At 36.2% G+C, this 15,859-nt stretch overlaps 1 protein-coding gene across 8 annotated transcripts in view; it reads left to right on the top strand.

The window, feature by feature from the left end:
- SRBD1 (S1 RNA binding domain 1) overlaps positions 1-15,859 on the top strand; it is a 114,478-nt gene that overhangs the window by 26,572 nt on the left and 72,047 nt on the right. For 7 of the 8 annotated variants that reach the window (XM_085543114.1, XM_085543116.1, XM_015857535.3 and 4 more), the window contains 3 exons: positions 3,637-3,794; positions 5,822-5,912; positions 6,895-7,002. In XM_085543114.1, coding sequence (XP_085399240.1) covers positions 3,637-3,794; positions 5,822-5,912; positions 6,895-7,002 — 357 coding nt within the window. The remainder of the gene's footprint in view (positions 1-3,636; positions 3,795-5,821; positions 5,913-6,894; positions 7,003-15,859) is intronic. The other variant, XM_085543117.1, reaches the window with a different exon arrangement.

Here is a 15,859-nt window from a genome sequence, read left to right as displayed (position 1 = left end):
ACAAACATTTCTCTGTATATCTTGTTTCACACCTGAAGCTAGTTTGCAGACATTTTTCCAGGGAAAGGGTTCCCTCACAGACTGTGTATAAAAGCGGGGAGTCCTAAATCTCAGTTTAAAGACATACTCATCTAACTTTGAATATAGAAACGAATAGGTCACAATTAGGTTATTTGCTTTTATTACAGTGTAACTATTAGTGATATACAGTCTGAGTGCTTTTTAGAGTTCAGAGGAGGAACTTGAAATTCTGGCTGACTGTTTGAAGAGGAGGGTTGCTATCCTCTTCTGCATTATATCTCTGCCACATTAATGAGAATTGTCTCAAATTGGAAAAACATGAGGCTGGGCATCTTGCCATTTGGAAGAAGCTAATGGTACACTAAAAAACAGAAAGATATTACATTGTTTGAGGTAGCTTAATATTTGTTCAAGGATCAAATGACTGTTCCAACTTTGAAATGAAGGGCCAATGACAGTAGATCATGTCATTGACACAAGTGTTGAGTGAGAGACAGTTAGAGGGAAAAGGAACGTCTATATTTGAAATTAAAAAATACAGGATATTATGTAATAGAAAGGACATACATTATGTTCCCCCTACGCACCTGGCACTTTCAGTAACATTTCCTGTTACTATAAAAGTTTTGGTATATCCATTTATCCATGCCAATTTTAAATACCATTTCCATAAGGTGTACATAACTAATAGCATGTGTTTAGGGACAATTTTAATTCCAGCACAAGGCTCCCTTCACAGATAGACTGACGTGAATTTGCAGTGTGGGAGGACTCAGCCTTCTGGGCCATAGGGAACCCGTATCTCTGGGATAGATGGAGAGATGGAATTCAGCCTGTCTCTCTACAGTCTCTAGTTCAAGAGCTTCTAACCTTCTGTTGTTGACTTTTAACTTTGTTTCTACACACATTTGCTGTCTGAACTTTTGTTGTGCCCATATGTAGAAAGTGATGCAGTTATGAGGCATAGGCATTTGCTTTTTTGTTTCTGGCCTTTCACAAAATACATCAAGTATTTCTGGTAATTTTATGGGCAAGAATTCAACCAGCACCTTCACTGATATCCCTGGACTCCCTCTGGAAAAGCGTGGTTCTGTGGTTTGGGCTATTTAACACTTTAAGAATGGTATGGACTGTATTGTATTACAGAAGGATGCTGCAAGACTGAATGGCAGGAAATGAAATGGCAACTGAAACGACAGTAAAGTGATGTTTGAGTAATTCTCTTTTTATAAGTAAAATGATGAATTCTGAGCTGCCCTGACAGTCTTTGGCACTGTGGAAGGTATTTCCATGTAGTTGCTAAGCATTCAGAAGATCATTTAGTTGGGGGATAAAGTCAAAACAGAATAACTGGTATAGTGTGCTAATATTTAGAATTCTGATCCCCTCATCTCAGAAAAATAATGGATAGCTATCTCTTTGTATTTTTATTAGATCTGGAAATCTCCCAGTGAATGGAAGTTATTGGAGATAAAAGGGTGTAAATTTTTTCTCTCTGTGGATTGTCAACTAGGCAATGATCCCACACCTTAGGAAAGAGCAGACTTACTGAGGTGGAGTGCAAAGAATGGCAAAGAATTTTCAAGGCTAACTTTCACTCTTCTTATATGTAGGCCAACCATAAGAATTAAACAGACCAAGACTCCAGCAAAAAGAAGGCAACTCTTTACTGTTTGTGGTAGACCCACTAAATCACTTTGAGAATACAAGATGTGTGTGAGTTGATAGAGTAGCTGGACAAGAGATTTGTTGTGAACCACTAAAGAAATGAGCAATGTCAGGCTCAGGAAATACTGAGATGAAAATAGTTGGAGACAAGGATAAAATTTGCGAATGTTGTGTAGCTTTGCTTTGAATAATATCTATCTTAATTTTGTATAGTTGATAAGTAGAGAGAGGTTTGTAGTTGTTTGTTTGTTTTTATAAAAGGGAGGAATTTTCCTATTGCACAGTTCCTTAGAAAACGCTCTCACAGTGATGTGAGAAAGAGAACAGCTGATTGACTTCAACAGTAAACCATGAAACTGAAGTTTTGTGTACCTATGTACCACTTGTTTGTATGTCCCAAAGCCAATTCTTGTGGGTCAGTTTGTTTATTCATTTTCTTTTCCATGGTTGCTCTGACTTTGAGTATGGGTTGGCTGTGGCCTGGGTATTGTGAAATGCTACCAAGGTTGCAGAATTTACTGTATACTCAAACTATGAATGAATGAGAGTTGGGAAGAGAGAGAGCATCACCGCAGACTGGCACGAGGACCTCTAATCTGCAAGTGACAGCCAATGCACAGTTTCCAGATCTCTCTGCCACTGTGGAGTGGTACAGTGCTGAGCTGGGTGTGTTTGCTGGATCCTGGGTGTGTTTAAATCAGACTTCAGTTTTTCCACATTTGAAGGTTACTCAGAAGAGCTTCATATTGAGTCATGTCAAATAGCTTTTGTGCTATTTAAGAGTTATTTGAACTCTTTGTAACCTGCTTGAGACTTAGCTGTTTGGCATTGGTTGACCTGAACCATTTCAGTCACTTGTTTTTACAGTGTTTGATTTACTGCAATGCAGGTGTTTTCTCTGTTGAAAATACATTTCGAGCTTACTTTTTTCAGTGGTGGGTGGAAAGAAAAGCTGATTAAGGGCCTTGGCAACCCTTAAAGTTCTGTGAAGGCTTTTGCTTGTCTAATTCCTGTAGTTCTTGTCAATGTAATGCAGCTGAAAATTGTAACGACTGCCTGAAAAATAGAAACAATCCACTACATAATGAATATTTGTGTCCCTGTTACTTTTTCAGTTTTTTGTTTTTGTTTTTAATTTAAGATGCCATATGTTGTCAAAAATGCTTCTTCTTACTAGTCTCTCTGTGTCCACTGTTGACAAATAAAAGATTGTGTGTTTTTCTGTACCTTCATTCAGTAAGGCTGTGATTTGTCTCATGTAGTGCTGTGAAGTATGTATTCTTGCTTGAAGTCATCAAAATCAGATTGTTCTTGCACCAACTCCTCCTTCTGTTAAAGAAATTGGAGAATTAACCCTGTCCATTTCCTACTTTGTTTGGTTTTGAGGAAGCAGGATAACCTCACAGAAACATGTCAGATCTGTGTGGCTCTACAATATCTGTCAAAGAACTTAATTTGTAGATGAAACTATGTGGCTCAAGAGTTGTAATGTGTTAGCCCTTCCACGTTGTCTCTACTACTTCCCAGACTAAGTGATTGTCCTATTTTTGCTGGATCATGATTTTTCTCAAGAAGTGGGAAGTTACTCTAAGTTCAATTCATGCCTTCCTCAAATCCAGTTTTCTCTGAAAGTAGATACCAGCTTCTTGGGGAGCTGTCTTCCAGTCAAAATTACATGGAGGCTTTAATTTTAGTTTGCTAATGAACGCTATTTTTATAGGTTTTTCTGTTATAATCTTTTCTTTCTTATGCAGTCCTCTCATTCTGGTTTTGACTGACCAGAAAACTGCTCAGAAAACAGAAAAGTGTCAAAAATGTAATTGAAACTGTAATATTTGATTAGAGAGCATGAAAGCAGAAGTGGAAATATTTTTGACTTTGGAACTATTGAAAGTACATTTGAAAGGAAGTTGAAGTAAAAATGATTTCTGCTTTCATCCTTCGAAGATCAAAGTTGACATCTGATGCAGAAAAGGAATCTGTGATGATGTTTGGAAGAAATCTCCGGCAGTTGCTTCTGACCAGCCCTGTGAGAGGTCGTACTTTGATGGGCGTAGATCCTGGGTACAAACATGGCTGCAAGTTGGCTATTATTTCACCAACAAGTGAGTTTCAATATAGATTTTTGTTATTATTAGTTTTGGAAGGGCTGTTAAAATCGTGTATTTAACTACAGGAAAGAGTAGTTTCAAAAAGCTGTAAGTGTTACTCCAAAAGTAATGCCTCCTACTTGTTGAAGTTGGCCCATGGCATCAGAGATGGATGTTGGTAATATGACAGCAGAGACTGCACGTTCCGGCTAGTATCCCATTACATGTTGTTGCCATGCAACAGGTGGTACCAGAGAGCCAGTCTGACAGTACAGTGTCTGTCTTGGGTGGTGTGTATGAAGCAAGGGGGTAGAACTGAATTCCTCTATCCAAAAAAAGTTCATTGACACTTGACTGAATGTTTCTGGAGAATAAGCAGTGGATATGAGTACAGTGAAACAGTGAGTGGTGCATTTCAGCAGTGGCAACAGTGATGTGGATGATGAGTCACATTCCAGATGGCCATGAAGGTTTTCACAAGTGTGGCATACAGGTTCTAGTTCGTAAGTGCTGGAGATGCATAGCTAATGGTGGTGACTGTTTTGAAAAATAGCATTTTGTAGCTGAGAATTTACTCTATGAAATAGCGTTTTTAATATAATACAATTAATATATTATTAGCATAATATAATGTTATTAATATAATATTAATAGTGTTATGTGTTGCAGTTTTCGTAAAAATAAATAGGAGGCATTACTTTCAGAGCAACCTATGTTCATTTTATCAAATAGATGTTTGTTTGCTTGTTATATTTTTTAGTGATTTCCACACATCCTGTCTTAGAAATTCCTTTCTTCAGATATAAGGTTAAATTTTTTGCTTGTAGATTCTGGTGTCTCTTGTGATATTATTACTCCTCAATAAAATAGAATTTCAAATTCCCTCAGCCTTATTGAATATAGATTCAAATAGCTGTGTTTCTCAACAGTATGCAATGAGAACACCTGGCATTTTTATTAGTAACAAAGAGTTTGAATTTAAGTGCTTTCTATGACTTAGCTTTTTCCTGGGTAGCATCTTGAACATCTGGACACTTCATCAGACCTTTTGGTTTTGCTTATATGTTAACGTGAGAAGTCAGAAATGTTTTACTTGTAGAACTTATGTTGTTCAGGTTTTAGACAGATAAAAACCATAGCCTTTCCAGTGCATCCTAGTCTGATTTGGGGATCCATGCTGGTGCTGTGAGGAATTTTTTTTGTCTTTGATTTTTGACTGAAAATATGCATACCCAGTGAGGGAATGAGAGAAGATATGCTCTTAATGTGTCTTAAAATGGGAATGAAATGGAGGTAAATAGTTTCTAGCTTGCGCTATACTGTTAGCTATCAGTACTGTTCGATATAGGCTTATTTCCGAATTTGATACGGGAATATGGCAGGAGCAAGCCTTGAAGTTCTAGAGTTCCTGTTCTTCTAGTCCTTAAAATGGATTCCTAATTTTACTCTCTCTTTGGTGGATCTCTTTTAAAACAAACAAATAAAAATTAGTCGACTGTAGCATTACCATTTGTAGAGGTGATCCTCCCCTTCTACTCTGCCATTGTAATGCCTCATCTGGAGTACTGTGTCCAGTTCTGGGCTCCCCAGAAGAGATCAATGGAGGGCCACAAAGATGGTGAAGGGCATGGAGCATCTCCCCTATGGAGAAAGGCTAAGTTAACTCAGTCTGTTTAACCTTGAGAAGACCGAGAGGGAACTGATCCGGGTCTACAAATAGAATCATAGAAAGTTTTTTTTTCTCTTTGATAATATTAAGAGTATAAAGTATTAAATGATTTCCTGCTCATTATTTCTTGTTTGGGTATGACCTCAGGGAAATAGAGAGTGTATCAACTTGTCTTTCTTGGGCAGCCAGAGCATTTTTATCCTTTGCCTACCATACTTCTTGTCTAACCAGAGAAAAAATAAATGGAAAAGATGTCTTATTAAAAAGCTTTATTTGTAAATCATCAAATTAACTTAAGTAATTCAGGAGGAAATAGCCTTAGAGTATGTCTTGCTTGTTTGTTAGTAAATAGCTTTTCTTTTTGTTGCTCTAGGTCAGATACTCCATACTGATATTGTATACTTGCATTCTGGTCAAGGATTTCGTGAAGCAGAGAAGATAAAGAGGCTTCTGCTACAGTTCAGGTATGCTGAGGAAACTTAAGTTTATTATTCTTACTCACTTAACATAATGAAAATTCTTTGCTGCATCAATACTGGCTTTTGAGTAGAATCAAAATTCTATGAAATTTAATGGAATTATTCTTCTGTGTAGTTTATAGCTTAGTTTTCCTTACTGTATTCATGCTTTTTACCCTATGTATATCATAGAAGGATATGAAATAAAGCAACGAGTATGACTAAGACTGCATACTATTAATGTATTTCCATAAAGCCCTGTCATTCTATTTATTTTTAGGATTTGAAATTAACATTAAGTTAAGAAACAAATTTAGACATGCTGTCTTCCCTTCTTCCCACCCTGAACCTACTCATTGATCCTTTCCTATTCCAAAAGCCAGATATAATTTTTGAAAGAAGTTTGTTACGCAGAGGAAATCCTACCCAGATAGATGTCCAGATGGAATAGCAAATGGAGAGCACAATTAAAAGGTGTTTTCTTTACATGCTTCAGGACAGACATCTTGTCCAGTGAATCAGCTGCTGCCCTGCCAGGGTATATGAGCCAATTTGTTTTTAAGCATTAGATTGGCTTTAAACGTTATGATCTGGTGACTGGTTGGCTGTACTGGGGCAGTCAGAGACATAATCTGTAACTAAGATTCTGATTGCTTGGGCACCTATCCTTTTTCATGATTTATAGTAGATGAAGGAAATAGCAGGTGAGTTGGTCTGAGGACTGTAAATACGTAACCTTTCTTTTATAAATATCGATATTTTTTTAACTCTTCAATTTCATTACAAATGAGTGAAATTTTTGACTCATCTTTTTAAGTCGTAAAACTTTTAAGCAAAATTTTATATTACTAGGAATATGTTTTTATTAAATACAGCCATTATATTATGTAAAATGTAATCTATGGGTCATTGTGCATTGAGCATTGTGTGAAAAAGTCTTAAAAAAAAATAGTAGAAAATTGTTTTTTTTTTCCTACCCCATTCAAAGCTGTAGCACTGTTGTGATTGGCAACGGCACGGCTTGCAGAGAAACAGAAGCTTACTTTGCTGATTTAATTATGAAGAAATACTTTGCACCACTGGATGTTGTTTACTGGTAAGATTACTTTGCTTTTTGTGATGTTCAGGCGTTCAACCTATTTTAACTTAACAGCTGATTTTAAGTGTAAGGTTGGTTAAGTGATTCTTTTTGTTACTTTATCTGTGTTTGAGTTGAGCTTGATCCATCCTTATAGCCAAAGGAAAAGTGGTGTAGCTCTTTGGAGCATGAAGTCTCCAAGAGACTTGAGACAAGAGAGATCTGAGTCTCCAAAAGGCTCACTGAAGCAGCTTGTTTTCTCTTTTTGTAGTTGATTCTGTTGCTGTTATCACACTTAAGTGTGTGAGAATTGTAGCTAAAGAATTGTGTTAATTTCTTGGTAAATCAAGTTTAACTACCAATGATAAACCTTGTATTGTCAGATTGTTGTGTGGAATACTTGCTAATCCTTTGGATATTAACCTGTCTGGAATTAAATACTTTGTGTATAGCTAGCAGAAAGTAGTGAAGGTTTTTGTCTTCTTTATTCTTAAAATATTATCCATTAGTTTATCAAATTCTAACTATTTTACTTTTGGTTTGTATGGAACTGTATTGTAATCCTTTTTTTCCATGCAGAATTGTGTCTGCTGTTTAAGAGACGTAGGGATTTTCTGATGTTGATAGGCAGTATTTCTGTTGTGGTGGGTTGATCTTTTTATTTATTTGTTTTTGTTTGGGGGTGGGAGAGTTCTGCAAAGGATGGAGATGGTTCAAACTAATGAGAAATAATGCATCTGCTTCAGGAAACCGACTCCAAAACAATGGATTTTTATAATCCTTATAAAATGAACAGCACTTCATACTGTGTGTTTTGTGGCAAATGTTTTATGTTAGTGTTGTTCACTTCATGCAGTTTGAACATCAGTTATGTTAACATAAGTGTTTTGTCTGAAGGTTGTCATGATCTGATTCGTCAGAACATACAAAAATGAAAGTAACCGTTTGGCTTATACAGGAAAAAAATATTACTGCTGTTCTGTGGCAGATCATTTTCGCATTCTTTTCTTGTTTTACTTAAACATTTTCAATATTGTAGAGCAAGATTATAGAATCTGCATGATAATAAGGTATTGATTTTTTTTTTTTTTTGAGGGGGGGGGGGGGGATGGGCAGCCAGTAGAGTTTGGAAGTGGGGAAAAAAAACTTTAGGAATCTAAGGCAGAAGTCATGCAGTTTACCAAGTTAGTTGGTTTTTGTATTAGTATCTGATGATTTTCTACCTTTCATTTTTGCCAAAACTTTTGGTGATAAATGTAGGGAAAATACATGGGCTGCTCCAAAAGTAATTCCTAGTGATGGGATGAGGTGTCACCACTGTAAGCTGGAGTCAAAACAGCAGTCCATGGAATGGTGATATGTGAATTCCCCGTCAAAGAAAAAGATGGGGAACACAGCCCTCAGCAGGGTAAAATAATGTGCAGACTTCTGGGATAGGAAAGAGATGATCCTTCTAAATTTCCTAGAACCTAGATATGGCATCAGCTCTGACTGCTGCATCATGATGTAGATTAAGCTGAGGACTCAAACTTTCAGTGTCAGCCTAGAGAAGAAAACCTTTGTCCTGCAATGGTGAAACACCACACTCCATACCAATCTGAGGAATATGGAGCACATTACAGTTTTGGCTTGGCTATCCTACCACATCCACTATATAGGCTGGATTTGGTGCCTTCTAGCTTCCATGTGATTGGGCTGATAAAAAGTAGATTGCATGCGCAACATTTTCTTATCAATGATGCCATCATAGCAGCTGTGAAAGAGCGAGTCATCTCTGCTGGATGCAGATTTGAGCAAGGCATGCAGGCCCTTGTTTATTGCTGGCAAAAATACATAGGTAATGTTGACAACTACGTTGAAAAACTTGCTCTATCAAACAGTGTTATTTTACTCATTGTATTTGTTGTAGTTTCCATGGAATTAAATAGAGGAAGCATTACTTTGGGGGGAATCTACATATATAAATGCAATCCTCACCTTCAAGATTAATTCCTGGGAGTGAAAATTTAGCAGAATGAAAACAGTTTTTGCTTTTGTCCTGTGTTTATATTTTTATTGTAGTAGAGTTTGTGGTTTTCTTGTTTTGCTCCTTTCTGACAAGAAGCTGGTCCTCACGTCAGGTTTTGTATGTAGAACACTGAAATACTGCTTAGAAAATACAAAGTCAACAGCTGTAAGATTTTTGTTATCGTTGTGTGGTACATGACAATTGATTCTGTTAACCTATGTGGAGTCATTCATACTGTTTGTGTGTGCTTGTATGTATTTAAGTTTACTTAAGTTGCCTGTATTTACTTAAGTTTATTCTATGATTCTACGAAATAATCTGGATCTGCAGTCTTAGTATGTTTTTTAACTGTTTAGACAGTTTATTTCTTGAGGGTTGTGATTCACATGTTGCTATTTCTGCTAAACTAGTTTATGTGCATCTCTTTGCCTTAACCAGTACCACAGTTGTCCAGACATGCTTCTGAATCTTACAAATTTCCTTTCCAGCTCTAGAAAGTCATCTTTTGATTTATGTTGTTTTCTCATACATATTTTTTTCACCGAAGGGGAAATCAAAGAGTATTGTACATTGCCTGAGCACAGTTCAGTTTAATTCAGTGGAAACCCACTTTATGCCTTTGGATCAAGTGAATTTACATAGTGAATAGAACAGTTCATTATTAAGGGTGTGCTTAGGCAATTTTAATTGAAAAATGAAATTACAAATCAACTGTTTGTACAGAAAAATAACAAAAACAGTCAAAGAAAGAACAAACCTCACTCACTATACTGAAACTTACAGAATGCATCAATTACATCTTACGTGATACCTTTGGCAAAGCATTGTGCATCTCGGTAAGGCACTGAACTGTGTGAAGATAGAAATCCTTGCCTGACAAAACTGAACTCTTTGTTGTTCTGTGCAAGTTTCAGAGAATTGCCAATGGTATTTACATTTGCAATCTTTGTCATGTAGAAATCCAAATGTAAAATGACCAGACTTTGTTGTTTATAGCATCTTAAAACCAAAATCCCAATCAACTTCTTAAGCTGTTGCTCAGAAATGACATTCAGTAAAATAGAGTGGTATTGCATGCTTTGGCTTCTCTGTCAAATAAAGTTTGTAATAGGATCCTAATTTTATTGTTTCCTTATTAGAAGTGGAGAGCAGGAACAGAATTTAATGACATCTCTTCATACTATTTTTCTGTCCATTTCATCTTATGGGACTTGAACCACTTGTGTTTGGAGAAATGAGACAGTAATGTTGATCTAGAAAGATTTTCAGTTGATGCGTGCACAAATAATCTTGATAGGTGTGCATTCTAATGGAAGTTAATGATGGTGATTGGACTAGATGATCTGTAGGTACTTTCCAACCTTCTGATTTTATGATAACCAGTTGAATAATGATCGCATGTATGTGCATTACATGCAGGAGTATGCTGAAATTCTCTCCTGGGCTCAAGTCCTGTGCAATTGTTTCAGAGTTGTGCATGAAGTTATTCCTTGACTTCAGAGTTTAACTCCAGTGAGCCCAAACCTCAACTAAAACACACAGCTAAAAATGTGAAATAGGGTCAATAATCAGGTTAACTGATTGTCAGTTTAGAATATTTCGCTTGTATTTATATCAAAAGATATTTCCCAAACGATTTTGTTTATAGGAACCAGTTTTTCTCAACCATTTTATTAGATGGCTACTTTCTATTTTTCTAGTGCTAATAAATAAACAAAATGCAATCTGTTAAAATACCAGGTTCTCAGCATTGATAATTATAAAGTTTTTACTAAAGCTTCCCAGAGAGAAGTCAAATGAGTTAAGACAATGATAGGAAATAAAGCATGCGGCACGCTTTTTCTTGTGGCTTTAAAACCTGTCTGGACTCAGTTTGACAGTTTTTGATTTAAAGGAAATATTTTTCACTATTTTTATAACCAACACACTTTCAGCACCTACATCCAACCTAAATAACTGCAGGACTCTTTTGCAAGTGCAGTTTTCCTTTTAAAGCTATGTTTATTGACTTAGATTAGAACTGGACTATAGCCCAGAGACAGTCATATCTAGTCTTCAGGTTTTTTGTTACAAATCAGTTTTTGTTACAAGGTTCAATAAATATTCTTGATTATTTATGTTAGTTCTATTGTGAGTCTTTGCCAAAGATGCATTGTATTATAACCAAAACAGATGTTCTCTTTTAGACAAGTGTATTTCTTTCAGCAGAACCAGAAATGTAAATGTAAATGCAACAACAGCATGTTCAGCATTAGCATGGCCGACGATAAACGTTTAGGATTTCATTGACCATTTTGGATTAAATAAAATTCTCAAAAAAAAAAAAAAAAATCACTGATCTTATTCCATATTTAGATCACTGCAACTGTTTTACTTTGATTGCTGCCTGTTCTGGGCATCTTGGAAATGAAACTGTTTAAATGACAGGTGAATACCAAAACTGGACACTGTGAGCAGCTCAGTCATTGTGTTTGGAAAAGTGAAGTTGCATTTAGTTTTTCATTCTGCCTCTGTGGTTGCATTGTCACAATATAAGCACTCCTAGTCCAGCTTTTCTTCCGTGCTTCTTGTGTTAAGGCAAACTTTGAATATATTATTCCAGCTCATTTTTGGAAAATAAAGTCAGTGTGTTAGGTATCAGGCACTGCATCTAGGCAAATGTATTTTTATAGGGATGTTTTCTAGGTGGCTTGGTGTTTGTTTTCTGTTATGCTTAGATTTAACTTGGTTTGAAATCCTTTTCTACTGCTTTCAGCAAAATCTTTTCTTGCTCTCAGGGATTTATAAGCAATGTAATTAATAATTTACTGCTGTTTAAGTTCAAACACTTCTGTACTGTGACAAATAGGGGAAAGTCTGTAATGTCTTGTAAAGTTCTCATTTGGTTTTCTTTAATGTTTAAATTGTCTGCTATAGAATACTTAGTAAAGTTCTGCTAAGGTAGAATAGGACTGTTTAATACCTTTTGAAGTTGGACCTTGGTGGCAAGAAATTGATTTAGAAATGTTTGTTCTACAGGATTTCAGGTCCACTTGTATTTTATAGGTGTCTGCACATGCTTTAAATATCCTTTTCAATTTAAATGTGTGTTTTATGTTGTTGAATATCTACATTATGCTCTCTCAGCTTTAACAAATGCCACTTTCAAGTTCCATGCCTCTACATTTCTAATGTTACACTAGCTTAATTCCCATTACTTTTCTGCTTCATAGCACTCGCAGTTTGAAAGGGACCTAACATTCGGGTTCACATTATGATAATTAGGTTTCAAAGCAGTGTGGGGGGATTAAGATGTCTGAAGTCTAGTTGCCGAATAAAGTTCAGAACTACTTGTAAAACTTGTTTAAGTGGTTAACAGAAGTGGTTTTATTTATTCAGTGCTCATGCAGCATTAATCCGTATTTCATCGGGTACCCATGGTGCTGTAACTCTAGATATGACCTTGGGACTTAATTTACCCCATCTCAGTTTTCCTTATTAATGTGCCATGAAAGAGGTACATGAAAGATAGCCAACATCAAAGCACCTTTTCAAATAAAGTGGTTGATATGAATCCTCTGGTATTTAACACTGTCTGTCAAATGTTTCAGCTGGTTTGCATCCTTTTACAAGCTATTGCTTGCTGCATTAATGCAGTTGTTTCAAGTCTGTTGAGAGTACAAAGGAGGTAGGAATATGGGAAACTTTATTCCTATTCCTTTTTGATTATCTTTTAAGTTGTTTTTGATGACATTTATATGCTTGCACTTACTCACCTGAGGTCAGTAGATGCCTGATTACAAAACGTAGAAAATAGTTTGTAAAGTTTTTGTGAAAGGAATACATATTTCACAGAAACTGCAGACATCTGAAATATGCACTGAAGATCTTTTGTTCTGCTTTCACTTATTGCAGACTGTTCTAAACAAGAAAGAAATACTATGAGGAAGAAATAAGTTTAAAATGTGTTTGAAAAGATTATCAATGAAAATATTTTAAATCCTATGCTTTCCAACTGAACTGTTTTTCCAGAACAGTACATCATGTTGTTTGACTTAGATCTTGGACAGTATATGGAAAATAGTTGGGGGGATGGGGGAGGAAAGGAAGTTGCATGAATAACTTCCCTTCTTTGTCTTCTCTTTCTGGGAAAGCCACAGCAACAGTAACATCTCATTTTAGAAGTTACGTATTTTGAATGCCTGAATGTCTTCAAGACTTTCTAAAGATACTAAAGAAAAAGGCAGAAAGTTAACTTTTGTATAATTAGGGAAGATTTTGGGACAAAAGGCTATTAAGCTTGTGGCAAAATGTTTACAGATAGTTTTGTGAGCTATTCAGTTGGAAGCATGCTGATCACAAATCCACTCTTGCAAATCACATAAGAAGCATTCAAAATTATACATAGAGACACGAGAAGAAATTGAAAAGGTAAAAGGTTATTCAGAGAAGACATGCAAAGGATATGCAATGAGCAAGTGCTGCTATTTCTGCCATAAAAATTTACTGAGGCATGAAGTCTTGTGTTCAAAGCCACTTCTAAGTCCCAGAAATGATAGAAGAAAAATGAATGACTAGATCTTAAATGTGCTGGACTGCTACAGTAAAGCAAACTAGCTCATTTGCATGTATGGTATTTTTGAGGTGGTATGGCATCTACTGGGTTTCTGTTTCAGACTGAAATGTTTTAGGTTATTGTTTAATATGGTTACAGCCTTTGGAAGTCTGTGCTATTTGGTCAGCGCTGTAAAGTTCATACCAGTTTGATTTCAAAGAGATTTCCTTGAAGGGCTTCTTTGATTCTTGAAAGGGTTGCTGAACCTTGGGGTGGCTATTCGCTTACCAGCTCTTGAGAATGTAACCTTATGAACAGGGAACTAGTTTCCTTCCTTCTCCGTTGTGGACCTTTTTGGAAGATAGCTGTGAACCATAGGATAAAAGCAACTGGATTTAGACCGGAAAGTAATAAAAAGTAGAATGACTCAGAAATTCATATTTGAAATAAGTGAAATCACATATAAGAAATTCTCCCTCTTGTTTGCATTTGCAGAACTTTGATTGCAGGAACCTGAAAGATGGTTACCATTACCAATGTCTGTACATCTTACCCTGCTAGCCATTGCCTGGGATGAAATATCATGGCTTCGATTAAATGTGGTATTGCCATTCTACCAAAATCTTCGATACTGAGAAGTCAATGTAAATTCAAACTATTAAAATGTTAGTTTGTGATTTGTAACAATATTGTCTTTCCAAAATAAGTGAGAGCTGAGGTATTTGTGATGTTATTCCGTTATTCTCTTACTTAGAAATGTCAGAAATACATGTGTGCTTTAAGTAACTTTGTCGTTAAATGGCTGTGACAACTGGTAACTTTTCTACTAGTATAAATGCTAGGAAAACTCATTTAGGCTCTTCACTTATGTAAAAAGACTCCAGGAGGCATTACTTGTGGAAACCTGTCAGGAGAGAATTTAAGTAGAAGCATCAAAATATAAAGGAAGATTAATATTGATAGCCTCCAGATTAAAATGATATAAATACAAGACGTATTCCTTGATTTGTGAGGTACTAAGCCTGAGTGTTATGGCACAGTCTGACCTGGTTGTATGTTTGGGTAGTGTTTTGTCTTTAAGCAGACATTCTGTTGGAACAGAAGGGGAAAGTAAGCAGTTTTCCATTTGTGTGAGATTGCCAGTAATGTGTTTTTAGTCAAGTTGAGATTCTGCCAAACTTCATACCTATTCATTTGTGAAACCACATTTGGTGTTCTGCATTTCAGCTCTTTGGGGGCTTCCTTTATTGTAATATACAGATTTATTTATTTCTTGAAGCTTATGTTATGCTATTATCATTGATGCTGATAGCAGAAGCTTAGGTTAGGTGGTCGGGTTACATTAGATTGCCTAGTGCTCAACATAATATACCTTAATTTCGGTGGCTTTAAACTGTCAGTTATCTTTGGGATTGAATTCTTCATTCTAGGTGTATTTGTGCAGATTTAATGTATTGTTTTTAAAGAACAATTAGAAATCTTGAAGAAAATTGAGTGAGCATATACACAAATACTGCTATTTGATGGGAAGTGAGTTTCTTTATTTTATGAAGCACTGGTGGTTTTTATCAGTCATATCCAAAGTTTGGACAGAACTCTGTCTCTCCTTCTGAGAGTCTGTCCAGGTTTGTTTTGAGTAGTAAGCCTCATGAAATAGATATCTGTATAGCTGCTAATGCCCCCCCCACCCCCTCCACCGGTGCTACAAGATCAGCTATTATAACCCTCAATAAAAAGAATTATTTGGATTTTAGGGACATCTGAAAATTATTCTTCAGTGACTTTTCTGGGTCTGATAGCCTGAGAATTGTCTGGGATGAAGAAAAGCAAGTACAATACCTCGGTTAATAAAGCTAGGGCTCTTTTATTTTGTAGTTATATAAATTCTCACTTTTATCCCTCATTTCAGATTATTTGCTCATGGAGCCTGTTGGCAGCAGAGAGATGCTTTCTACTACCCATGTCACACATGAAGCTGGTGTACTTTTGTTCAGTGCTGAAACTGTGAGCTGAGCTAGTCTAGGCTCATTTTTCATATCAAACAAGTGTATGGCAGTCTTAAAAGCTTCATGAATGACGCTGAAAGAAGCCACAGCAACAGGAGATGCTTCAGCACACTTGTGATGTTTTCAGGACATGAGAGGCAGAGAATATAGACGTGCTGTGTGTCTCAAAAGGCCTTTGAGTAGGTTATTTCAGCTTGAAAAAGGATTAGATTTAGATGACTGCAGTGTCAGACATTTGTAACTGAAGGTGCCTATTGAGAGTAATTCCTTTCTATAAATGGATTCCAGTGGTTTTGTCAATGATGAGCAAGTGGAGGGACTAAGAAA

This window comes from Coturnix japonica, chromosome 3 (assembly GCF_054131305.1).
Source record: "Coturnix japonica strain WE chromosome 3, WE-NBRP24, whole genome shotgun sequence".
Classification (NCBI taxonomy): Eukaryota; Metazoa; Chordata; class Aves; order Galliformes; family Phasianidae; genus Coturnix; species Coturnix japonica.
Note: the sequence above shows the minus strand (reverse complement) of the source record. Positions and strands in the feature narration are given on the sequence as shown.